This window comes from Semicossyphus pulcher, unplaced genomic scaffold (assembly GCF_022749685.1).
Source record: "Semicossyphus pulcher isolate SPU_LCO1_2020_fin unplaced genomic scaffold, fSemPul1.0.p SCAF_25, whole genome shotgun sequence".
Lineage (NCBI taxonomy): Eukaryota > Metazoa > Chordata > Actinopteri > Labriformes > Labridae > Semicossyphus > Semicossyphus pulcher.
Genome location: NW_027211699.1, coordinates 2,886,624 through 2,912,529, shown reverse-complemented (window position 1 = coordinate 2,912,529; position 25,906 = coordinate 2,886,624). Strand labels below are relative to the sequence as shown.

At 46.3% G+C, this 25,906-nt stretch overlaps 1 protein-coding gene across 1 annotated transcript in view; it reads right to left on the bottom strand.

The window, feature by feature from the left end:
- The window catches only part of shank1 (SH3 and multiple ankyrin repeat domains 1), a 91,172-nt gene that overhangs the window by 7,356 nt on the left and 57,910 nt on the right, over positions 1–25,906 (bottom strand). The window contains exons 15-25 of the mRNA XM_069675811.1: positions 25,158–25,233; positions 12,667–12,749; positions 12,448–12,572; positions 11,320–11,455; positions 11,139–11,219; positions 7,315–7,323; positions 6,993–7,019; positions 6,824–6,880; positions 6,510–6,625; positions 5,166–5,289; positions 1,048–4,549 (exon numbers count right to left, since the gene is read on the bottom strand). Of these exons, the coding sequence (XP_069531912.1) occupies positions 1,048–4,549; positions 5,166–5,289; positions 6,510–6,625; positions 6,824–6,880; positions 6,993–7,019; positions 7,315–7,323; positions 11,139–11,219; positions 11,320–11,455; positions 12,448–12,572; positions 12,667–12,749; positions 25,158–25,233 (4,336 nt within the window). The remainder of the gene's footprint in view (positions 1–1,047; positions 4,550–5,165; positions 5,290–6,509; positions 6,626–6,823; positions 6,881–6,992; positions 7,020–7,314; positions 7,324–11,138; positions 11,220–11,319; positions 11,456–12,447; positions 12,573–12,666; positions 12,750–25,157; positions 25,234–25,906) is intronic.

Genomic DNA, 25,906 nt, shown 5'->3' with positions numbered 1-25,906 from the left:
AATAGAATGGGACCAGACCATAATAAAACATGGGCTCAATCAGGTGCCGGGGCAGGCCTCGGTTCCTTGCATCACAACAAGAAGGTTCCTCCCACAGTCCAAAGACATGCTCGTCAGGTTAATCGGTGACTCTAAATGTGTAAGTGTGTGCGTGAAAGGTTGTCTGTCTCTATGTGTCAGCATAGGTCCAGGGTGTAACCCCGCCTCTCGCCCAATGACAGCTGGGATAGACTCCAGCCCCCTGCGACCCTAAGCAGGATAAGTGGTATAGATGATGGATGGATGTACTAAAAGGATAAACATGTAATCTAATGTCTACTTTATCACTGTAGCTGTTAAACGAATCAAGTACAAAATATAGACAATACACACAGTACATTACATAATACAATTCTTGTATTGTGCGACTAATTTAAAAGTTTTGAAGCATTTTCTTCCCAGAAATCCATCCTGAATCCGGCTTTATACTTGGATCAGGATAATCCTGATTTTTGGACCACACTTATCCCAATCTCACTCAAAAGTTTTCAACATATTCAAGGTTTCAAAACTCTATACATATAATCCAATTTAAGAACCCTGTTATGCTGTTGAATGTGATCAGATAAGGTTACTTAGGAACAACTGGGCCCTGTGGATTTAAACGATCAATGCCGTCACAAAATCGAGATTGTGTCCAATCAGTAAACATTCTCGTCTTTTAAAGTTTCTCCTCCTTTCTTACAGTCTCACAAACAGGCTGTGAATTCAAGCAGGGGTCAAAGTTTTGTGTGCGGAAGTGGCTCTATTACCTGTTTCTGCTTCTGATAGAAAAACATGGAAAAAGCCAGAGAAATAAAAGAGTTTTATAGACAACACTCACACAGGACATCAAGAGACAGTTTTTTCACAGAAGGCTAAAACGTCAATTGTGGGAGGACAAGAACTCACAGGTGGCTCTCGGACACATCAGGTGATAGAATGACAAGGCCGTGCATCAACAACAACGACAGGTGTAGTTCATGCTGTGACACAAACAAACATACAAAAGCTTTCACTGATGCGTACCTGTGTCTGCCCAGCGTTCTCTGGCTGCTCCAGCTGTCCTTGGTTCTTTGCTGCAGTTTGCTGCTCAGCTCATTGATGATGCTGGGCTTCATACTAGATGCAGGAGGGTAGATCTTCCTACCCTCTAAAAGTGTCCCCCCGTCTCCGCTCATCTGCCCGTCGTCCCACAGGGGCTTCATCTCGGGAGTGCGCGGGCGGTCGAAGTACGGGGAAATGGGACGTCCCAAATTTTGCATTTCCCTCACCCCGTAGCCATCCTGGCCGCCTTCATCTTCCGTCTCTCCCTCCTCGACCTCGTCGTCCTCTTGCTCCTCCCGTCGCCGGTGGGAGTGGAAGGATGCAGGAGCGGTGCTGGTCTGTCTGTGGAGATCACCGGTGCGACCTCCCTCTCTGAACCTGTTGGATTTCGGGTAAGTGGAGGCTGCTGCTGTGGCATTCTGCATTTCAAATGTCTGTCCGTCCAGGTAGCTCATGTAAGACTCCAGAAAATCTCCTCCCCTTTCTGATTCCCCTGTCCCGCCTCCCATTCGTCCTCCCGCTCCACCTCCTCTCTCCCCTCGGTCCAGCCTGTCCCCCCTCACACTGGCTCCACTTAGAGCCAGGATGCTGTCCAGGTGGTGGTCACTGCTGCTGCGGCTGTCCAGCTCCTCTATCCCAGAGTCCACCACTGTCTCCTGGGACTCTCCTTTCTTAGCGGCGGGAGGAGTACGGTGGTGCTCCCCTGCCCTACGACTCCCTGTGATGGCGCTGGATGATGCTGTATGGGTGGTGTGCGTTCGCTCGTGGTAGAGCTGAGTGGAGGTGCTTGTTGTGGTGGCAGCGGCGGTGGTTGTAGCGGCACAGCTAGCGGTCGTGGCGTGTGAGGCGATGCCCCTCATAAGAGCAGAGGTGGCAGAGGTGGAAGGGGGACCACGGTAGGCTGGGGGAGGAGCGACTGTGTGTGGGGGAGGTGTGGGAGAGGAGCGCCCTGAAGTGTGAGAGCTGTTATAAAGGTGATGCGGGTGGGACATAGAGAAGGGTCTGTGATAGGATCCAGGAGGAGGAGGTGGTGAGACGGAAGGGGGAGGCGGAGGTCCCGATGTGGAGGTGGGCTGCAGCGTGGAGGGCGAGTGAGAGGGTATGGGATTGGGAGACACTTGGGAGGGGGAGGGAGCAGACTGCGTCAGATTAGCCACCTCACTGTCGTAAGATGTGAGGCTGGACGCGGTGGAGTCCCCAGCTTGCGGAGAGGGAAGGGGTGTATGAGCGGGAAACCCACCTATAAATGAGTCTTTTTGAGGGGGTGGGGGAGGAGGTGGTGGGGGAGGAGGGGGAGGAGGTGGCGGGGGTGGTACCTGCTGTTGGCGGGAGGTCAGGCTGTTGGCAAGCATTGCGCGTTGTGAGTACGCTGATATTCCCCTGTCGAAGCTGTTTGCGAACTCTAACGGAGGTGGGAGGGGGTCTGCGTAGACGAACTCATCGTCCGCATCAACCGAGGGGGCGGGGGGAGGAAGAACCATCATGCCAGATCCAGAGCTCCCGGTAGTGTTTGTCTGCTGAGTACCGGTAGGTGGAGGAGAGGGAGGGGTGAGAGACAAGACATAGGCATCAGATTGACTTTCCATCCTGAGAAAAGTGGGCCTCCGAGGCTGCTGAGACTGGGCCGCTTGCTGAGCGGAGCTATCAGCTGCAGCCTGCTCGGTCCTCCTCATGTACCCCTCCCTCTCTTTGTCCCTGTCTCTTTCTCTCGACAGCTCCCTCTCACGTTCCCTCGACCTCTCCCGCTCCCTCTCCTTGTAGGTGGGCTGATATGGCTGAGACTGGTAGTGGTGCGTGTGGACCGTTTTGTCCTCGGAGAAGCGAACTCTTAGCCCCTCCCGAGCCCCTCCTCCTTCCCGCTCCCTCTCTCCTCCGCCGCTTTCCTCACTCCACACGGCTCCTCCTCTGAGGATTCTGGGTGAGGGCGGGCGGCCCACAGTGGCCGTGGTGGCGGCCAGAGAAGACGAGGTGACCAGGTAGGAGGAGCTGGAGGACTGGGATGCAGACGACACCGGCTGAGAGGTGGCAGTAGACGAAGGGAACACAACACTGGACATCTGGCGGGTGAAGTGGTGCTCCCCTCTCCTTAACCTGCTGTCATCTCTCAGAGCACGCTCTCTGGCAGCTAGGGCCAGGCCGAGTGGCGATGTCGGGTCAAGAGCCTTTCCTGTGAGAGGGTGAATGAAGGTGGTCGTGGAGGGTGCTGGCTGCCTGCCTGCTGTTGTGTACAAGTCAGTAGGCACAGACTTAGGCTGATAATCCAGGGCAGCTGAGGAGTACTCAGGTAGGCCAAAGGCTGGAGGCATACTCCGGGTGTGGTGGATATACGTGTCTCCAGAGAACATGCCCTCGTCAATAGACTTGGACGGCCGCAGCCGTGTTGAAGAACCCTCCCCTGTGCTAAGCTGTTGCTGTGAAACCTGAGTCCTTGTACCTCCTCCTATTCCATCACTCAGTCCGCCAATAGTCACGTCCTCCTCAGCAGACATGAACAAGGAGGCACTCTTTCTGCGGGCTTCGTGAAACCGTTCCCGGTCTCGGCGAGCTGCTCCAACAATGGCAGCCCCAAACTGGCTGGTGAAGTCCAGGTTATTGTGGGCTCGCATAGAAGGCATTGATGGAGGTGGGGGAGCTGGGATGGAAGGTGGGGCAGGTGGCTGTGGAGCGGGAGTGGAGGGAGGGTGGGGTGTTTTGGATTCATCCGTCTCCCCTGATGCAGGAGCGTCCGCCTCCACACTGCTGCCCTGGCTGCTGCGTCCACTGCTGCTGGTTGAAGGGGCCTTGACGATAATGGTGGGGATGGGGATGGAGCTTTTCTCCACCGAGCCTTTGCCCCCCAGTGTGCCCTGGCTCATGCGAAGGTCCTCTACCTTAGATTGCTTCACCAGGGGGCCCTTACCTCTTCGGGCCCCTCCTTTAGGACCGCCTGCTCCTGCCCCTGCTGCACTGCGGTCTGCTCGCTGGGGTTGACTCTGGGTGGTCTGTTGTTGCTGGGGCATCACAGTGGCAATGCTGGATGGAGGGACAGCAGTGCTGTAGCCTCTCCTAAGACCTGCTGCCTTGGCCCCTCCACCAGCCCCTATGCCAGCTCCAACAGGCTCCCCAGTATAGGCAACCTTTCGCGAAGCAGTCCTGCTTTGAGCAGTGTGGGCGGCTGCGTGTGCATACGGGATCGTGTGGTCCGCTGCCCCACCACTGGGGCCAGTGCTGGCACCACCTGCCCTCTCCCTGCCCCCGTGAGTGAAGTGCACTGATTGGGAGTAGGGCTGGTAGTGCGAAGAAGTGGCTGTGGACTGGGACACGGAGACAGAGGGCTGCTGAGATGACTTAGCCCTCCAACCAAGCGGTGGCGCAGAGGAGAACGGAGGATCTGGTGGAGCTGTGGTGGGAGGAGGAGGGATGTCGTCTGGGCCAGGCACTGACAGACTGCGAGCAAACTTCATGGCTGGAGGATGCAGGAACTGCTTCTCCTCCTCAGGCACGCCTGCAATACAGCGTTCACAAAAGGAGAAAAAACAAGACTTTACAGATGCAGACGCACAGTCTGAAAGGTTTGTGGCGACTCAAAGTCGAGAGAAATGGAGCCAGAAAAAAAGGAAGGCTGAGGATAAGAGATTGTCTGTCTAAATCTGCCTGCCCGTCGACTTGTCAATGGGTCTGTCCTCAGATCTTATGCCTGTTAGTACATTAGTCAGTTAGCGCTATGTCATACTACACAAACAAGTAGCAACTTGCTTTACACAACAGCATTTGTTTAGTCACCAGAGAGCACATTACTGTTTCAGAGGGAGAGTTAGCAAAGCCTTAGTAAGCAACAAACCAGAAAATAAGCTTTTGGATGGAAACAAGGAGATTAGTGGCACTACTGTCAGGGCGAGTATAAGACAAACAAGCATCTTATTTTCAAAGTCCAGGTTTAGTAAGTTAAGTGTTTAACATGTGATCAGCTACAGGGACAAAGTGTGCACATTTTTTTAGGCAACAGACAAGACGGTGTTTGCTACAGACAAACAGGTCAGCACAGAGGAGACGTCTACTGGTCCAGAGGACAGACAGACAGGCGGACGGAGTGGCAGACAGAAAAAAACAGACAGCCTCACCGATGGATTTCTGCCGCAGCATACCGTGGTGTGGGGCGTGACCTGAGGTGAACTGACCCCGGTCGAAGCCGAGGCCCAACCCAGACGACATCATCCCCATCCCAGACTGATCCCCGTAGTTTGTCTGAAATGGCAAAAAAAAAGAGCGTGAGAGGAAAGCGGAGAGAGCCAGGAGACATAAGAGCTGCTTAGAGTTAACTCTCAGTGGTTTGGTGCTATGAGTCACCCCGTTGCAAGTAACATATCATTTAATGCAGGTGCAAATTAGCTAAGAATATAACACTGAAAATGTTTGTTTGTTGCTAACATGCCTGTTTGTTAAAGGAGCAATTTGCCCTGGAAAAAGCCACTGTCAGTCAAAGCTGGTGTAATCGATAGACGCAATAATATTTGAAATTGGCGCCATAGCTGTGGAGAAAGTTGTACAAACAGCTCGTGGTTTCGCCCATTCTACATTCCTACAACACCCAGCGTGCATTGCGCCCCTCCCTCTGAAAGGAACAGCCCAGCGAGAAACGCTGGAGTGAAATACTACCGTTTCGCTGCAGGCAATGGCTCAGAGCGGAACAGAATCTGAAATACGACGAGAATACACCGGTGGATCGTCTAAAAAATCTTCAGGTCTGCAGTCTACATTTCAAACCTGACGATTCCAAACGAGACATGACATCGGAGGCGGGCGTCCTAGATTGAGGAAGTGTAGTTTAGCGAGCTCCCTGGCCTCCGCCAGATAACGCGTTTTACGTCGTCTTGCGGAGGTTTTCCGGGGCCTGTCGGAGAAGCGGATAGTGTCCTCCAAAGGCACAGAGCCAAATTTTATTTTTTTCCGACCATAATGGCATTAGCTCCCCGTAATAGCATGACGGGACTGCGAACTGGCCCTTTAAACTGACAATTCACTGGTACATTTTTGACGTATGAATTCCTCTAAAAGAAACAGTAAATGTTACAAATCTTTTAACCCTTCTCTTTTAACCGAAAGCTCTGTAAGCAAGGGACTCTAGCCTTCTACTTTCTGTTTGAATTTAGAGAAGAACCCAGCTGGGATTCAGGCTTTGGTTGTGAGCAGGAAAACCTTCAGTGTGGGGAGCCAGAATTCAATAGCTAAAAATGTCTGGATATCTTCTTGCCACATATGAGGCCCCAAAACATTGGATGATGGCCCATAAGGCTAAATCGTCAATCTGATGACAGCAGATGGACTCTAAGATTGCATATCTTGCAAGTACACATTCTGCTCTTCATAAATATGAAATGTGCCTTTTGTGTTGCAAATAACCTCACTGAAGTTAATGCAAATCTCTGGGTCTCAGTGAATAATGATCTATGTTTCACACTACTCACCTCATTGCCGTAGAAACTTCGTCCCCTGTCTCTTTTCGGCCCCTGTCCCCGTGTCCCCGGCGCCTCATTGGTGCTGATTGTCTGCTGTGCTGCTGCAAGAATTTCATCTAGTTTATCTGAGAGAAAAAAAGGGCGAGACAGAGACAGAGGGACAGACAGGAAGGAAGAGAGAGGGAGAGAGACACACGGCAATAAAACAGAAAAAAGGACAGCGACAAAACGAAGGAAACGATGTGTGCAAAGAGACACGGGTTGATGAAGGTTGGAGGAGAAAGAGAGGGAGAGATTCCATGGACAAACACGAGCTCTCTTACTCAAAGCCATCTGATAGACTGTCCTCTTCTTCTCTGTGACTTGGGAGGATTCGAATTCTAAAAGAGAGGAAACTCAGAGTGAGCCCAGTAAGCGACTGAGCGCTGAGTGCCAAGTCATTTTGGACAGACATAAATACAATGCCTTCAGTGAGAGTGTACCAGAGCATACCTGATTTTTTTTTCCAAGGGGTAGCAGCTGGAAGGAGGACAAAAGGAGACTTAAGTTTTGGCAGGAGTGAAAGTGCGATAGCGTTGTTACAGTGAATACTAATCATATTCTCTGGAGCCTGACAAACTGAGTCACCTCACCAGGCTTTTTCATCTGCGATGTAAAAGGACGCACATCACACTCACTCTTAAAGATGGCTGAACTGTGCTCACTTGTGTTACAGTATTAACGCTGCACACGCATGCTGCTCGCCGCTACCCTCTCTGACACACGTGAAAACGCACACACACACACACAAATGAGGAATTAGTCTGACTCCCACCTCGCTCCACTGTTACACGGTTAAGATCCCGCCGGCGGTGAAGTGAGGACAAAGGAGACAAAGAAGAGACAGAGTTAGTACTTAAAGCAGGGAATAGTAAAGGGAGTGCAAATCCACAGAGGAGTAAAAAGGAGGATTTAAACATGACCTTATAGTGTTTGCATCCAGTGGTGTGAGTGAGTGAGCTCGTGTGTGTGTGGACTGAATAGGGATAGGGTTATCTGCCATACTTATACTCAAGCCGTTAAATGGGTAGTTCCCTTTCAGTCGATTCACTCGGTACAGTATGGGAACACACCACCCGGCATGGCCTGACAGAAGACGCCTCAATTCACGACTTACAGGCAGATGATCTGCTAGCTCGACTCTTATTTTGGCTGCTCTGCGGGGCGTGAATACATGTCCCATACTATGTGTTGTACCAGGTGAAATTGACTGAGAGGGGACAAAATGTTATGACTTCTGTTCCCTGAAGGAGGGAGGGAACGAGGCCCTGCTACGCAGCTAGGCCTCACATACGTCAGCACAGATCATCTGCTTTCAAGGCATGAAAAGAGGAGTCTTGAATCAGGCCACGCAGGGGTGTGATATCCCAAACTATACGTGTTAGACCTCATTCCTCTCTCTCAGGGAACAGAAGTTATAGCCATAACATTTTCCTTTCTTGAGCTTATTTAAGCAGAAATTAAATTCTAATGTCTGATGGCTAAACAAAGCCAGAGAGGGTTTTAAAACATCTTTTTTTCTCTACTTAAAACCACACTGCTAAAATCCTTAAAAAAAATAAGCCTTATTTTTGTCAAACACTTCAGTAGAGTGCTCTGCAGGATCCTCTCCATTCAAAGTCCTTGTTATCTTGCAGCATGACTTCTAGGTGAACCGGGACACTGCACCAATCACAGAGGTGAGATAGCTTAATAGGCGTCACAGCTAAATGAATTCTAGCGCATTAGAATAACCATATGGCAGAGCCTGACCTGGCTTCATCACACGTTGTGCTCCTCTCACCTTGATCCAGGACCAGGCAGAAGCAAAGACTGACTGCAAATTAAGCACCCACATCTCAAGGAACATGGGATAGCTATTGATAAATGCTCTTTGTATTGAGGTTTTTTATTATGATATCAATATTTGTGTCTTGAAAAAAAAAAATTATCATACATCCAATAGTTTAAAGTACTGGATTTTTTTAATCTTTATAGAATAAATATGCCTTAAGGCCAAATGTGGTCATGGTTACTGTGTTTGACCACGCCTCTCTTGTGGTAATGAAAACCTCTGAAGCAAAACTATCTGAAAGTTCATGAGTTCACTTGATAATAGTCTGCGCTGTATTCAGAAATGGTGGAGGCCATGGAAGTTAATTTTTCAATGGACTTTAAGTTCATATATTGTTTTAGTTATATGAAGTTTTTCTTTGTCATTTTATGATAGGGACTTTAAGCAGCGACGGTTGAAGGGACGGCTACGGCGTCCGAAAAAAAAAGTTCCACTTTGCGCACTCCCTGTCGTTGTAGCCCAGCTGTCTACTACGGGAGAAAGACTGGTTTGCTGTAGTCAGAACAATGTCAGAGTGTTTTATTGTATTTGACACTGTCATTTTGTTTATATTTGATTCTACCTGTAGTAGTTGTATGGATTATAAGTATATTTGCTAAAGACACTTATTTGACCGTTTTCCCTGTTTCCGGTTTTTCGCAAGAAGCAGAAGTAGCTGTTGGAAGAGTTACAAATCGTTGCTTAGTGACAGATTTCTATCACTATGGCAACCCGTTGGAATGTTTCACAGGCGCTGTAGCCGTCCCTCAGCCGTCGCTGCTTAAAGTCCCCAATGTCTGTTTATATTCCCTAAGCCTCATCTTTTCCCCTCTGTCACAATGCCTTCCTGCATTAACCTCGCTTGCTTGCTAGGCCGCTAACTGTTAGCTTTGTTAAAGTTAATTTGGCATCCATGTTGCTGTTGCCAAGAAGCAGTGTCCTGACAAAACTTGAATACTGAACATATATATAGACGACTTCTCATGTTGTAACCCGAGCAGAGGAACCGAGGCCTTGTCAGTGCTCTCTGTTGGACGATCGACGAAACTGAGATGTGTTTTTTAAACAACTTTAAACTTAATTTTTGCACTTCTTTGTGTTTTATGTGCTTCTTGTCGGCTCAGACATACGTCGATATAATACATGTGCAATTAGCTATTATTGGGCAGGACAATTTAGTTCTAGCTTGTGGCGCTTTTACATTGGTTACTAGACTAGTTACAACTACACACTTTCAAAACTTTGTGGTGGACACGAGCACCTTACATCGATTATATGTCATAAAACAGTCCAGCAGATGTTCCCACCAATGTCCTTAAATGTATGTGCTTTTTGGTTGATGTATACGTACTGCAGCACCTTTAAGTGTGTCGCAGTGTTACTCATGTATTGCAATAATGCACATAGTACCACTGCCGACATACAGTGCTATAATGACATAATAGTGTTTTCATAGTGAGCCAAGTAGCAGTAGGGAGGTGGGTTGGGGGTTCAGGAAGCTGGTACCTGTGTTTCAGACTGGGTGCTCATGCTTTGTGCTGGTCAGGTGAGGTCACACCACACAAAGAAGGCAGGTGAGGGTAGAGGAGGGGGTAGGATTAAAGCAAAGGTCTGATTCCTACACTTGGTCAGATCCTGACTTACAGCAGCTTTGTTCTACGAGAAAGATCTGAGAGCAGCTGACAAAGCCCTGCAGATTCCCCTCTCCTCCTGCACATGTCATCAGCTTTCAAGGCATCATCAATGGCTCACTGGGCATGCTCATAACGAGACAGCAGCGACAGCTACAGCGTAAGTAAACACCATCAATTTTTATATGTAATAAAACCCAATCACCAATAAAACGTTATCCAATGTTCTTATTTGCAAATGGGGGCGTTGACCCTCGTCGCGCACTCTCCTCCCACTATTTCGCCTCAAATAGAGATGGCATAAGCATAGCCACACATAATGCTGTTACCATAGCAACAGACCTGGAACAAAGTTGTTGTTTTTTTTCCTTTTCTTAAATATTACTCATCCCAATAATTTTATCCTGAGTGTGATTTCTTCCAAATGAATCCCAATTTAACGACGAAAAAAAAAGGGACATACTTTGTCACTTAGTCACTAAAAGATGACGATAAAAAAACACTTTGCAACGATGTTTGTGGCAACTGGAAAAACTCTTCTCAGGTGACGCCCATTCCCCTGCAGTGTTACCTTGGCAACAAATACTTGCTGAGTGTCTATATGTGTGTGTGTGTGTGTGTGTGAGAGAGAGTTGAGCAGAGGGGAGGCTGGACCGCTCTGTGGGCACTGGGGTTAAAGCTGTGGGCGGGCCAGGGAGCAGTGGAGGGTGCAGGGGGGTAAGAGGGGAGAGAGGCGGGCAGTGAGAGGGGGGTCACAAGGTGGATGGCGACACTTTTTCTGGGAGGGGTTACCTGTAGTGGGGGTGCTGGAAGTGACAGTGTGGAACCTCTGAAAGAACAGTGAAATGGATTGAGACCGTCATCCAGAGCGGGAGCCAATCTTCTTTTTCCTGTCCCTCTGCTTTCTGTCACTGGGTAACTACACTATCTGCCTCTCCACTTTCTTGCTGTCTAAATTTAGCCCCTCGCTCAGCTCCCCTTCACACTTTCAGCATCTTTAGCAACCCCCAACACTCTGGTTTCACACTGTTTCTATCATCACCTTAATCTATTTCTCCTTGTATTATTACGCACTCTCCTCATTGGTCTACATCTCGCTGTCTGTCTGTCTGCGTCTTCATTCTTTGTAATGCTTTATCTAAGCCAGTTTCTTACCCATCTCCTCCAGCTCTGAAGTCATGGATTTGGATCGTAGGGCGATAGCCGGCGTGCTCAGCCTCTTACTCTGCTGGGGGACTGGAGGGGAGGGGAGCAGACAGAGGCAGAGGTGGTAAATCAGACTTGTTCAACAGCAGGGTTCAGTTACCACCAGCAGTCACAGTGGGAAGGCACTTACTTTTCTTCCTCGAGCCCTCCTCCATGTCCGGGTTGCGGGTCACCATCACAACCTTAACCATGAGGCTGTTGCCACCTTGTCGGATCATGTTGACGACCTGCCGGTGACCAACCTTCACTACGTTCTGACCATTCACCTGGAGCAGACACAGAGACAGAGAGACAATAAGAGTTCACAACATTTATTGTTATTTTTACCTTCTTCTCTCAATTGCAGTTAAGTTCCTAAGATGTATTTACACGGGTTTATGTGGGTATATATGGTAGGTAATATGTGGTGCAAATTACAGACATGGCAGATACACAGGGGTTTAGATGACCTTATATGACCTTATTACAGATTACAACATCCCCAGGTGATAAAACTGCGCCTGTGCAAATAGGTCTTTGAGCATCATTTTACATCAATACATAGAAATGTAGAATCTCTAGGCCGGGGGGGTTGGGGATTTTTAGTACGGGAAATGTTCTGGTTTTTGTTTGTACCACACTTGTAGTCCGAGTAGTATTGACCAGTTAAGTATCAGGAGGCTGCGGCGTGTGCAGAAAAAACAGTCCTTGTGGAGAGCAAAAGCAGGCGGACATCCTGGCTCCCATCTGACGACAATTCTTATTAATCTCTGCTTTTAAATTCCCTTGACGCCGTGAAAGCGGTTCAGCTTTTAGATTTCCCGACTTCCTCGAATGCATCAGAAATGATGGATGTGACCTCCGTTCAACAAACGAGCATTTTTAAAGTAGTTTTCTTCTCCTCTCGAGGACAGACCTGACAAAGCTTCATTTTTACTTTTTACTAATCTGCAACATGATGGGGAAATTTTGGCAAACTTAAGAGCCGTTAATTAAAGTCAATCACAAGAAAAGCGGTTTCTTTTTCAGGTTCATACCGCTGCTAACTGACAATGTACAGTGAAACTGAGTAGGCACTGGATTTGCAGATTGCAGATGTGGCTTCAGAAGTTTTATAAAATATTTTGAAATTTTTGACCAAGATGCAGATAAAACTTTTTAATATTTATATGGCTGTATACCTTGCAATCCATGGTTTCTTTCTATTTCTGCATAGGTTCAAAAAGCTTCACAGAAAATCCATCAGTGTTTTAACTTCCAACCCATAATGCAGCAGTACCTCTATCAGGAAATCCCCCATCCTGAGACCGGCTCTCCAGGCGACGCCTCCCTCGTCCACTGACTCCAGGTACTGCAGGGCGGGGAAGGCCGGGGTGGGAGTGAACTCCTCGATAGGAGTCTGAGCTGAGGACACCATGAAGATACAAGCGAGCTTTAGCACTGCATGTGATACAGCATGTCATACCACAGTCAAATCACAAGCCTGTATGTGTCTTACCTTTGGCTCCTCTCAGCACAAAGCCGAAGCCCTCGCTGTCTTTTTTCTGCAGAAGCACCGTCTTCTCCTTGATTATATAGTCACTGACAGAGAGAATAGGAAAGAGGGACAGAAAGAGCGAGTGAGAAATAAAACGAGACAAACAAGGAAGTGATGTAGTGTACATCCTTTCACGTGTGCGTCCCCGCTCTGCCTAAATCAATAGAGACGATGGATAGAAAGTTTTTAGAGGACATAAATGAAGCTTCCTGTGTCCCACACTGATGACATCATCAACAATACAAAACCAAAACTCATTTCAACAGTGTTAAAACAGGAAGCCCTGTATATATAGGTTATGTACGTATATGTGTAGACACTTAAACCTATTTATATGCATTCATCTAAGTTTGATTAATCGGAGTTTGAATTCTGTTATTTATACATTGTTTAAACTTTCAAAATAAAGTTAAAAAGTAAGTGTATTTAAACGCTAATAAAATGGAGAAGATGCAATTTGTTGAATCTATATTGTTAAGAGATTATAGATGAAAAAGCATCAATTTAAGTCTCTAATATTCTGCATCCAACCACCATAATTTATGCCACATTCTCTATCCCACACAGGTGACTTAAAACAGTGCTCTTCTTTGCTGTATGTATTTGACAGTGAGCCCACAGCTACTTTCTACCAGAACGTCAGAGAAGAAGAGATGCTATATACAGTATGATGGCGCTGCTTGTTGCCTGAGCAACAGCAAGAACTGGACGCAGGGTAATCTGCTTGGATAGGTTCCCATAAGAGCCGAGAAATGTAAGGGTACGCTCGTAACAGACGCTGCATGTTCACAGGTGGAGCTTGTATAGAACAGTCCAACGGCACAAAGTGACGGGAGATGCAACTAAATATATTCACTCAGTTATTACACTAATGCGCAAGTTTAAAGTATTTAAAGTTCAAACTGAATTTCAGTTGGAAATATGCAACTTTTTCAACAGATATGTTTACTTCACAACCCAAGATGAAAGCTTTTAAAATACATTTTAAGGTGTGAGCTTTTACCAAAAAAAGAGTGTAATAGTTGTAGCTTTTTGTCACATTTATTTTGCATAGAAATTATGTGCAGTCTCTCCACAGAGTCTCCCCTCTAAAGTGCTCATTTAAGTACATTTTCAGGGTTAAATAGGTAAATCCTCACGTCCCCTTAAAATGTGTCTTGTGACAATAGACTGTATAAAAAGATGGACGACATAACATCTCCCTAAAAGTGAAGACAAACCCTCTCTATCGCCCCCTGCTGACTGGCTGCAGTATAGGTCATAAAGCCCGTCTCCTCCATGTTAACAGATGGGACATGAGTTAAACTATAAAATACACGTCAAATAAATGTTTCTCAAACATGTTTTCTGTCATTATAGTTAGTTCTTATCATGCTGATTTACATCCAAGTGTTCATTTTTCTGACATGTTTTTTTTTAATGAGTTATTTGATGCTGTCAAAAGGATGATTGACAGCTCTGCTGACAAATCCAGCTCCGGCAGCCGATCAGTTCCGGATTAGCAGAGTAGAGGAGGAACGGTGAGAGGAGACGTAACTAAAACAATCACTACAGTCATTGAAGTTTACATATCTGGGAACGTCTGCATCAGACCAACACAAGAAGCTGTTCTGCTGTTAAACACGCCGACGTGTGAGATCTTTGCTGTTTTTTTCCCGTGAAGTTAAGTGTGTGTTTTGGTTAGCGTAAGTGGCTACAGCGACTCTGGCTCCAAATGACGTCACCAGTGCAAGATGGCAGCGCCCAACACGGGGCCTACTTTGGCTTCAATTTTGTACAATGAGAGCAGATGGAGACGCGTCGTCCACCTTAATATACAGACATTGCTTGTGACTCTTTGGAAGGAGTTGCCCCCTAGGTTGGGTATTAATGAAATAAACCACCAAACTCTTTCCCAACTATATACCTTAACATATTCCAAACTGTTCACTGTTAAGTAGTTGAAATTTCTCGATCGGCAACAGGACAATGTTACATAAGCATTTATGCTTCAGTAATAATAATCTAATAATGCCAGTTACAATAATGCACTGATTGAAGGAACAAGCTGTGTTTGGCCGGTGCCACAGCGTACTTCAGTTGGATTATGGTATGAATACAAAGCTTTCAATGACAAACTTATTTCACAACTTAAACTATAGTTACCAACATGCCTTTGTCCACTATATACTCAAGTCTAGCTTGAGAGCTCAGACATGTCACACACATGGATGCCTGGTCTGCCATGCCAGGCCAGGCCAGCACCTCTGAGGTGCCTCTGACCTCTAACGGACTCTTGACTTGTTATGAATGGAAAGATCATCCAAACAGCCGCTAAGTCACTCGATGAGTCACAGGTATATATACAGTGTCAGCCGTAACATACTGTAACCACATGCTGATGATCCCGCTGTGCACCAAAATAGTCCCAACCCACTCCATCTGTTCCTCCCTCTCTTTCTCTCCTCTCTGGCTTTTTCCTCTTTTTCCATTTTCCTTTCAGCCTCTCCATCCCGCTCTCTATCCCGGCTTCCTCCTCTTGTTCTCCAAACTTCTCAATTTCTTCTAAACACACTTCCCCCCCCTAATGATCTTTTTCATTCAGTCTATTGAGTGCATGATACTCTCCGCAGCTGTGAGAGCCGCTCTGTCTCTGCCAAGGCTCTGTCTCTTTGTTATTCTTGTCCTCTTCTTGTCCGTCTGTGCCACCCAGCCAAGACCTCCAACACTCCCAGGGACGGGGAGGATGAATGAGCACATACTGCACGGGCACATCACACAAATCTTAAAAGTCGGACAGAGCAGGGAAAGTTTGTCACTGGTGGGAATTAGGTGGAAAGTATTGTGAACATGCAAACGCAGCAACAAGTCCCTCGCTTATGTTATCCCTGATCAAAGCTTAAAGGGCCACTACCACCATAGATGCACTCAGTCCTTTATGCAGCAAACAATCTCTGAGAACAAAGTGACGCTTGCCGAGCCAAGTCATCCCTGGTGTGAACACATAATTATGGAAACGGCTCTTCAGAGAGCTCTTCTATCAAAGAGTTTGTCATTGGAAAATGTGTCATATCATGACTGTCATGTCGATGCCGCTCTCTTATATCTTTGTGTCCACTCAGGGTTGAAACGATCCTGTTGAATCCCATCTAACAACAAACTTTGCTTTCTTCAAGGATCATTTCTACGTCCCAGTTTAGTGGCCTGATCAACTGAGGTCCCGCTTTCTAGGCCGTGGAGCAGCTGAGAAACGCATCCTACATTTGCTCACACACCCACCCATCGTCCGGAAATCCACTGAGCAGGTCCGACTAATGTCACATGACAAGATCGTATTTATCAGGTGTTTGCGTTCAAATACGGTTGGCTTTAAGTCAAAGGAGCAAGGCCTAAACTACAGCAGCCTGGTCATGTTGTTTAACACTGCGTCTTAGAGATCCATCCATTATCAATACCGCTTACCCTGTAAGATAGATCGATCGATCTTTGTTGTCACTGTTTATAAAAACAGGCAGTTTAGCAACTTTTTGGCGCAGACAAAAAACAGCAATATTAAGACAGAACAAGACACGCTACAAACATTTAGAACACGCTTAAAAAATGGCACAGTGATAATTAAGAACAGTTGAATAAATAATAAAGCGCTTGTGCTCTGATTGCAGCTCTCAGCAGCTGGCGGGACACACTTTGAAGAGCGCTGGGCCGCTGCGTGTGACCACGCCACCATGATGCAATGAATGTTCAAGGGGGGGCTGGAGCCTATCCCAGCTGTCATTGGGCGAGAGGCGGGGTGCAGCCTGGACTGGACCGCCAGGGATGAGACGCAGAGACAGACAACCTTTTACACTCTAAGGGCGATTTTAGAGTCACCAATGAACCTATCGAGCATGTCTTTGGACTGTGGGAGAAGTGCACGGAAGGAACCCACGCACGCACGGGGAGAACATGCAAACTCCACACAGAAAGGCCCACGTCGATTCAAACCAGGAACCTTCTAGCTGTGAGGCGACAGCACTTCATTAATAAAACTTTTTTGGCTATTTGGGAGCCATTTACTTGAGATAAACTTTTTAAATTGACAGCTGCTTCTGTGCAGCTTTACTGTCTCCTTACAAAGACGAGCAGGTTCAGGCTGCATTGTACCGACGGCATCCTTCACAGGCCACTGGACCACTCGTAGTTCCACTCGCTGCTGCCTGCGTAGCACTAGTCATCCAGTGTTGTCATCAGTATCTTAGATGGAAGTAACTGAGCTGGACTATCCTGAGTGTGTCTCATACTGCGTATGGAAGAAGCCCAGGTTTTAAGCAGGTTTGGCCGAGCAGGCTTCCGTAGAGGTGTCAGAAAGAAGCTGGAACTTGTCATGCATGCTGCATCGTTAAAACTCCCTCCCATGCACTGTTTCCAATTTGTCCTCAGTCACCCTACCTCTCTCTCTTTCTCACACACACGCACGCACAAACACACACACTGGTGAACATACAGAAACACACACATCACGCAGGACACAAGAACACATGCAATCAACCAGCCAACACAGGAGGAGAGATCTCCCCGCTATTCCTTTCAGTTTCTGCTGGACGACAGCAAACTCACCATCAATGCACGCAATCACACACACACATATATATAGGCAAGCATGCACACAAACAAACACGCAATCACTCTGCACATCAGTAAAAGCAGCGAGCGTGTCTTGTGCCGGTGCAGCAGTGCTCGAGGACGTTTGTTCAGAGAGCGATTCAAAGCGGAGAGGAAGAAGAACGACACACACACATGTTCACACAGCAAAACACAGAACAGCTGCACAGCTCATACGCCGGGCTGTGCAGCAGCAGCTCCCGTCCGTCTTCACACACATACAGCACGCACACACATTGAGACACTCTTAATCAAACACATCCGCCTGCGAGCATGCGTTGCAACATCTGTCAATCTATCTAATCGATCCTGCCCGGCCGTCCATGATGTCCACATGCATGCATCCCTCCCTCCGCCCCCCCTCCATCTCCTCCGGCAGCTGGAGGGAGAAAGGGAGAGCAAGGGAGAGAGGGAGGGGAGGGAAGGGGGGGAATATAAAAAACCATGGCAGGTACCTGTAAATGAACCAGACGCTCCTATTCACAGGGCCGAGCGACGGCCAGGAAGAAGAGAGGGAGAGGGAGAGGGAGAGATCCTCCTCGCCGCATGCCCCCATCGCCATTTCCTCCCCTCCCTCTCCTCCTCCTCCTTCTCCTGCTCCTTCTCCTTCTCGTCTTCCAGCGAGACAGCAGCGAGCGCGAGCCGCGAGAGAGGAGGAGGAGGAGGAGAGGAGGAGGAAGAGAAGGAGGAGGAGAGAGAGATGGAAGAAGGGAAAGGGAGAGGGCCGAGCTCTCCCAGCCCCTTCATTCTTAAGACAGAGAGAGAGAGGAGGAGGAGAGGGAGAGAGAGAGATGGAGATGGTTCATTGTGACTGCGACACAGGGAGAGAGAGAGAGAGAGAGAGAGAGAGAGGGAGAGAGAAGAGGAGCAGGGGCAGAGGGAGGGGGGGGATAAGGTGGCTTAAAAAAAAAGGGGGAGAGAAATGAGGTAATTTAGAAAGAGAGAGAGAGAGGTGATTGGGTTTGTTTGCAGGGGGTTTCATGAACAAACACACACACACACACACAAAACATGCAACCACGCACTCTCACTACACTCTTAATCTTCCTCCTTCTCCATCCTCCTCCTCCGATGGTTTACATATACAGCATTCACTCTGCCTATCTGTCACTGTCATGACTCCCCATTCATAAAAACAGATGCGGCTCAGATGAGCCTCCGCTATACGGTCCTATCGGAAACAATTAACTCAGAGGGGCTGGAAGGAGGGTGTTTGAGTGTAAATGGCTGCACAGGAATCATCATTATCATGTCATATAAGAATAAAAGACAAGTCAAATTATTATGATGTAATATTACAAAAGGGAAAAAGCCAACAGAAGCTGATTTGCTCAAGAAAAAAAATCTGATTTTGCGCCAGATTCTGCTGCCGTCCGTCCTCGGCTGTTATTGACCCCACATGCCTTTAAATCACACCTAAATAACCTCACCCACCCTCTTTCTTTCACACACACACACACACACACACACACACACACACACTATCGCCTGACATTTGCTGTAAACATAGCATGAATGAAAGGGTAAAGCAAGGGAAATGGGGAGAGGGGAGGAGGGATGAATCCACACAGACAGGAAGAGAGAGGACAGAGAAACAGCTGGCGAGTGAGTGGCGGAAGAAGGAAGAAGAGGAGGAGGAGGAGAAGTGGACAGATTCTCTCAAATAGGCACTCACATCATCTCTTAGTCAGAGCCTCCTTTCCACGTATGGCGAAGCTGGCGTCCCTCGACTTGCCCTCCCCTCCTTCCTTCCTCCCTTCCTTCCTTCCCTCTCTCTCTCTCCGTCTCTCCCTCCTGCATTCGAGGACGATCACAGCTCTTGTCCCCTTCTCCTCTCACATCCCTGCCTTTTTGTTTCCCTCCCTGCATGTCGGGCTATACCGCTGTGATTCTGTGTACAGTATGTGTGTGCATGCATGTGTGATAGAGAGAGAGAGAGAGGGGGGAGAAAGAGAGGGTATGGACCGAAAAGAAAGAGAGAGAGAGATGGGGGAGGGAGCAGGAGAGGAAACAGAAGGTCCACATGATTGTGTGTTTTCTGCATGTCTGCCTAATGTGATCTGTAGTAGTGTGCGAGTGTGTGTGCATCTGTGCATCTATGCTACAATGGCCGAACCTGAACACACACTCTTTGGTGCAGTTGTTTGAGCATGGACCCTGTAATGACACTTCACTGCATTTTCAGTGGAGATGATCTGTTGCCACATGAGTTGGGCAATTTTCCCGTTTAATCGGCCACATGTGCTGTAAGTCATACATACACACAGACCAGCAAGAGGCAATCCAATGCGTCTCACACACAGATGAAACAACCCACCACAGCCGTGTGTAGCATTACTCTACCTCTCCTCCAAACTGTGTGCGCTCACTCGTCCTCATTTGACCCTCTGTTGGCCCAAAATCGCTCTCATGTGGGCCGAGAGGGGAGCAGCAGCATGTTCAGACTGTGTACAGTTCATCAGTGCATCTTGGGCAACGTGATTCAGTGAACTAGCAGTTTAAAGTTTTCAGTCATGTTACCAGAGTTCTGTAGGCAGCACTTATTATTGCTATGTGTATATGAATGGTTATCAGTTATTATTACACAGCTGTGTTAAATACTTGATTCTGATTGGTTAATTACAGCATTCCGAGGTCTGTTATTTCTCGATAGCAGACCCTTGCTATGAAGAACAGACTGTTGCTAGGGATGTGGCTCTAATCACACAATCTGGGGGACTAACTGTAATCATATCAATACGCCAAAAATAGTCTGGTAAATTTGGCGCCTGGTCACAGAGGGAAAAACAGAAATGAGACAAAACAGCGGAGAGAAAGTAATAAAGTTTAAATGATGCAAAAACTGTAGAGAGAGAGAGATCTACAAAACTGAAGACGGCACATGAAATAAATATTTCACAGAACACAGTACAGGATACATCGGTGTTTAAAGAAGGTGAATGGGAAAGAAAATGTCAACAGACTCTGACAGTGACGAGACAGAAAACCTCAATCAGGTGCTGCGTTGAGTCACGTTCACTGTGTCTTACTTCACCATCATCGGTTTCCATTTAATGTGAGTAATAACAGCTAGCTTAGCTCATTTTAATGTGAGTAATAACAGCTAGCTTAGCTCATTTTAATGTGAGTAATAACAGCTAGGTTAGCTCATTTTAATGTGAGTAATAACAGCTAGGTTAGTTCATTTTAATTTGAGTAATAACAGCTAGCTTAGCTCATTTTAATTTGAGTAATAACAGCTAGGTTAGCTCATTTTAATGTGAGTAATAACAGCTAGCTTAGCTCATTTTAATGTGAGTGATAAGAGGTCGGTTAGCTCATTTTAATGTGAGTAATAACAGCTAGCTTAGCTCATTTTAATGTGAGTGATAAGAGGTCGGTTAGCTCATTTTAACGTCAGTAATAACAGCTAGCTTAGCTCATTTTAATGTGAGTGATAAGAGGTCGGTTAGCTCATTTTAACGTGAGTAATAACAGCTAGCTTAGCTCATTTTAATGTGAGTGATAAGAGGTCGGTTAGCTCATTTTAACGTGAGTAATAACAGCTAGCTTAGCTCATTTTAATGTGAGTGATAAGAGGTCGGTTAGCTCATTTTAACGTCAGTAATAACAGCTAGGTTAGCTCAAACTTTTGATGTGAGTAATAACAGCTAGCTTAGCTCATTTTAATGTGAGTAAAAGGAGCTAGGTTAGCTCATTTTAACGTGAGTAATGACAGCTAGGTAAGCTCATTTTAATGTGAGCAGCAACAGCTAGGTTAGCTCATTTTAATGTGAGCAGCAACAGCTAGGTTAGCTCATTTTAATGTGAGCAGCAACAGCTAGGTTAGCTCATTTTAACATGAGTAGTAACAGCTACGTTAGCTCATTTTAACATGAGTAGTAACAGCTAGGTTAGCTCATTTTAAAGAGAGTTAGCCGTTGCTATGGACGCAGCTCTCACTGTGGGACAACGGACTATTTTTAAACGGAAAACAGAAAATATATTCATTTCAAAATGAATAAATAATCAAAATCAATATTTTGTGTCAAATTATTACATCTGCGAGTAAAAAGACGTGTGATAAATCGGGGTTCCATTATGCTCCCTCACCATACGTTATCCATTACTTAATATAGAATGCTTTTAATTTTAGTAACATGAGCAATTATGAGGGTTGAAAAAGTAAGAGCTCAGCACTTCTCCATGGAAAAAACACCATAAAGCAACATGTAAGCAGCATAAAGCAACATCTTGCAAACTAGAAATTTAATACAGTTCATACACACAAACAGAAACAACTGTCAACGCAAGAGGATTTGTCACCAAAGGCTAAAGAGCAATGTCCTTAGGTGGACGGTTAATACAACTAGATGTTTAGAAACATCTTGCAGCATTTTTGTATTGCAGTGTTCTCTTCCTGTGAAGGGTTTGCACTATTTGTGAGTTGAGCTGTCTCGGCCACCAAGCTTTAGCTAGTTAACACAATACAAAGTCTGACCTGGTGACATTAGATGAAAACTTAGGGACATGTAGGAAACATAAATGTCAGTCGGAACACTGAGGAGGGCCAAGTGACCAACAAAACAACCAACATGGCCATCTCTGATGAACAATAGTGTCGTATTAACCATGAAAATTCACATCAGTCCTGCTTTGAGCCTCACAGGCAGAAGTTAAAGGAAGTTAGAACAGAGGACATCCTCTCTCTGGTTTCTTTCTAACCTGCTTTGGCCTCCTGTTGCTCGCACAAAAAAACACACACATATGTTTCACTCTTTTCACCCATTTGTAAACAGAGGATGCTTTTCCTCTTCTTCCAAGCTCTTCATCCCCCTCTCCAACCCTTTGGAGTGCCCTTCACTGTCTGACCTCCAGATGGAGGCACCCCAGGGGAGAGAGGGTGATAGAAAGAAAATTAAAAAGTACAGGGGGTTTAGTAATACAGTGATGAATAAAAAAGCGAGGGAGGGATGCAGAGATGGTCAGGAGAAATGTCCAAATATAGAGGGATGAAAGGAGGGATAGGTGAGATATTACATGTAGTGATAAAGGCTGTGAGAGTAGGCCCATGTGAGGGCGGCTCTGAGTCAGCCATGCCTGGCCAAACAAACGGGCTCAGGATCAGGCTATGCTGCAGTACACGGCTTTAATTATCCATGATGTGTGTGTTAGCATGGCTGTGCACAAACATATGTGTGATTCTGCATGGCTGAGTGCGCCGCTTGCATGAAATGTCACTGTTGATGAAAAGCGTGTTAATAATAAATGATACTGTGTGCGTGTGCGACAGAGAAACACAATTACGGAGAAAGGAAAACACGAGAGGACAAAAATATTAAGGAATGATAAAGAATGATGATGATGGAGAGAATATAAAAAAGAGGGAAAGGGAGGCGGGGTTTCATGTTAATAATACATGTGATTGATAATGGCTTTATTTCTATGTAAATAATTCTCTCTTTGTTCAGTCCAAGTCACAGAAAGCGAAATGAGTTTGCCTCAGAGCGACGTTGAGTTCACCCTGATGCAGATGCAAGGCATTAAAAGGATGTCATTATATTAGGGCGGGTAATGAGGAGAAAACACACAAAGTCAGAGTCAATACAGGAGAGTTACCCCACTCATGAGTCAACAGATCACTTCCACAGAAGATCCAGCATGGTTTTATACCTGGGTCTTTGCTTGACTAGAATCACTGCCTCGCACCAAGCAGTGAAGTAGCATTTTACATCCATCAGCGTTTACCGCAGATGGATGTGCAACTGTGGACGGGACAGGGGATATATTTATATATGGAAAATATTTGAAAAAGTGTCACTCGAAAGGGGCTGCATGGCCGTGGCGCTGTTGCCTCACAGCTAGAAGGTTCCTAGTTTGAGTCCCGGCTCTGTTGAAGTGGGACTTTCTGTGTGCATGTTTTCCTTGTGCGTGCGTGAGTTCCCCTCCGGGTACTCCGGCTTCCTCCCACAGTCCAAAGACATGCTCCATTCATTGGTGACTCTAAATTAGCCGTGAGTGTGAGTGTAAAAGATCTGTCTCTACTGTATGTGTCAGCCTTCTGATTGACTGCTGATCAGTCCAGGGTGTACCCCACCTCTTTCCCAATAACAGCTGGGATAGGCCCCCTGCGGCCCTGAACAGGATAGGCAGTATAGACAATGGATGGATGGATGTTACCCAATAAACAAAACCAAGTCATAAATAGGTTCCCTTACGTTAAACAGGAGAGGCTGCACCACAAATATTTACAGCACAAGCATACTATTGGAGAACGTCTCTCTCACTCTCTTCTCTCTCTCTCTCTGCAGAGCTTGTGACTGTCAGTAGACCCCTCTTAAGACAGCAGAACAAACAGGTTTGTGAGGAGTAGGGTTTTTCTCTTAGACTGATAAGAGAATTCAAATGAAACAGATGTAACAAAATTCCCTCCAGGTATTTCTGAGGTATCATGTTTACAAGACTTGGATGGATGCGTAAGTCACATTGACCTTGACCTTTGACCTTTAACCACCAAAACCAAATCAGTTCATGCTTGAGTCCAAGTGGATGTTTGTGCCAAATTTGAGGACATGCGTTCCGTGACTTCCTGAGATATGGCGAGAAAAGTGTTTTTCAGGGACGTTGTGAAGTCGACCTTTGACCTCCTAGGTTTTCATCACTTCCTGTCATCATTTCTTCCAACTGGAAATACCTGTAAAGTTCTGTTATGATTCCCGTATCAATCAGTTACGGCCACACTTTTTTTTTTTAAAGAGGGACCTTGACCTTTGACCTTGGAGCACCAAAATCTAAACAGCCAAATTCAAAGACATTCCCTCCTTGTGTTAGTGAGATTTTCTTCTTCCAAAAGACATGGGACAGACGGACATAGGAACGAACAGACTGATAATCTGATTACATAATTCCTCCGGCCACAGCCGTCTGCATCGGCGTCAAAAGCAAAACGACGTTCTATCAAAAGATTAACGATCTCTGGAGCCGTTTTAAGATCAGCCGTGGTTATTCCCTTGACAGTATTACCCATGCTTCAGGTCAGATAGTTTGGTCGCCTGGCTGATTACACAACATCAGTTAACACAAAGAAGACTTAGTCATCAGAGATGTCTGAAAGCATCTTCACCATCACCAACAAGTTCATCCCACCTAAAAACTGCAGCCTGGCACCTCAGAGCTACAACGCAGACACACAAAGGGAGGAAGACGCTCCAAACTTCTGCCTGTCTGCCCATTTTACATTCAGCAGGTCGAACCACAGCCAGTTAACCTGAGAGCCCTGAGCATGACTCCATTGTGGAAGCAGGCGGATCAGCATCTAGACCTGAGGCAATGAACTCTCACACGTCGTCATCCTGCACCATGAATCACTCACAACACATCACACACATAAAAACACAACTGGAATGTATGAATCACTGCATGAGTCATTGAATCTGGATAGATGTACACAGTATGTTATTGTACAAACACATCCCCTCTCATCATGTGCTCTGTGACTCAACGTGGAAGCAGAGGGGTCATAAAGATGTTGTTTCTGTGGCCTGACAATAATCTGAATGTCAAACTGCTCCTCTCTTAACCTGTGTTTAACCTGGATGTGTCTGTCGCCTAATGGGATACTTTCACGCTTCATTCTGCTCCTAATGTCGCACCAAACAAGCACCGAAGCATCCCAATGCCCTCGTGTTCAGCTTGAGGAACCACTCTGGTTTGACCTCACCCTAAATCAACACTTAGCCTATCAGCTTGAGCGAGGACCCTTATTCATGTTTGCCTCGTGCTATTTTATCCAGCTCTGGATGTAAGTGTCAGATGTTCAGTTTGCTGAAGGCCCGCAGGAATGCACGTCTCACCTGGGAGCGTCGAAGCTGTCGTAGGATCCCACAGTGTAATGGCGGAACAGCCTTTTGGCTCGTTCTCCTCGGCTCTCTGAAACACAAAATCATAGGGACATCATTTAGATCGCACCTTCATTAAATCTATTTGCAGTGTCTACTACTACTCCAAATATTACTACTACTACTACTATTACTACTGCTGCTACTACTACCATCACAGGAGAATTAACTGATCAACAGCAACTGACACCAGACCTGTAACTTCTATCCACACCTACTAGAAGACTAACACGTGTATCAGTACTGAAACCATTAGTCAATTCACAAATTTTAAATGGTAAATGGACTGTAATTTAAATTTAAATTTAATTTAATGGACTGTATTTATATGGTGTTTTTCTAGTCTTGCAGCCACTCAAAGCTATTTTATTCTACATGTCACATTCATCCTTTCACACTCACATTCACACACTGACGGCAAAGGCTTAAGTGCCAATCTCCAATCAGATCTATGCCCATTCGCACACCGATGGCTATGCCCTCAAGAGCAATCTGGGGTTCAGTGTCTTGCCCAAAGACACGTTGACATGTGAACTGTAGCAGTCAGGGATCAAACCCCCAACCTTCCGATTGAGAGACGACCGACTCTACCACTGAGCCACAGCAACCCTAATTTTAACAACGGAATAATTAGTGAAAAATATCAACTTTTAGTGGGTTCAGGTACCTTATTATAAATTCAAAATCTTTGAGTCTGTCACTGT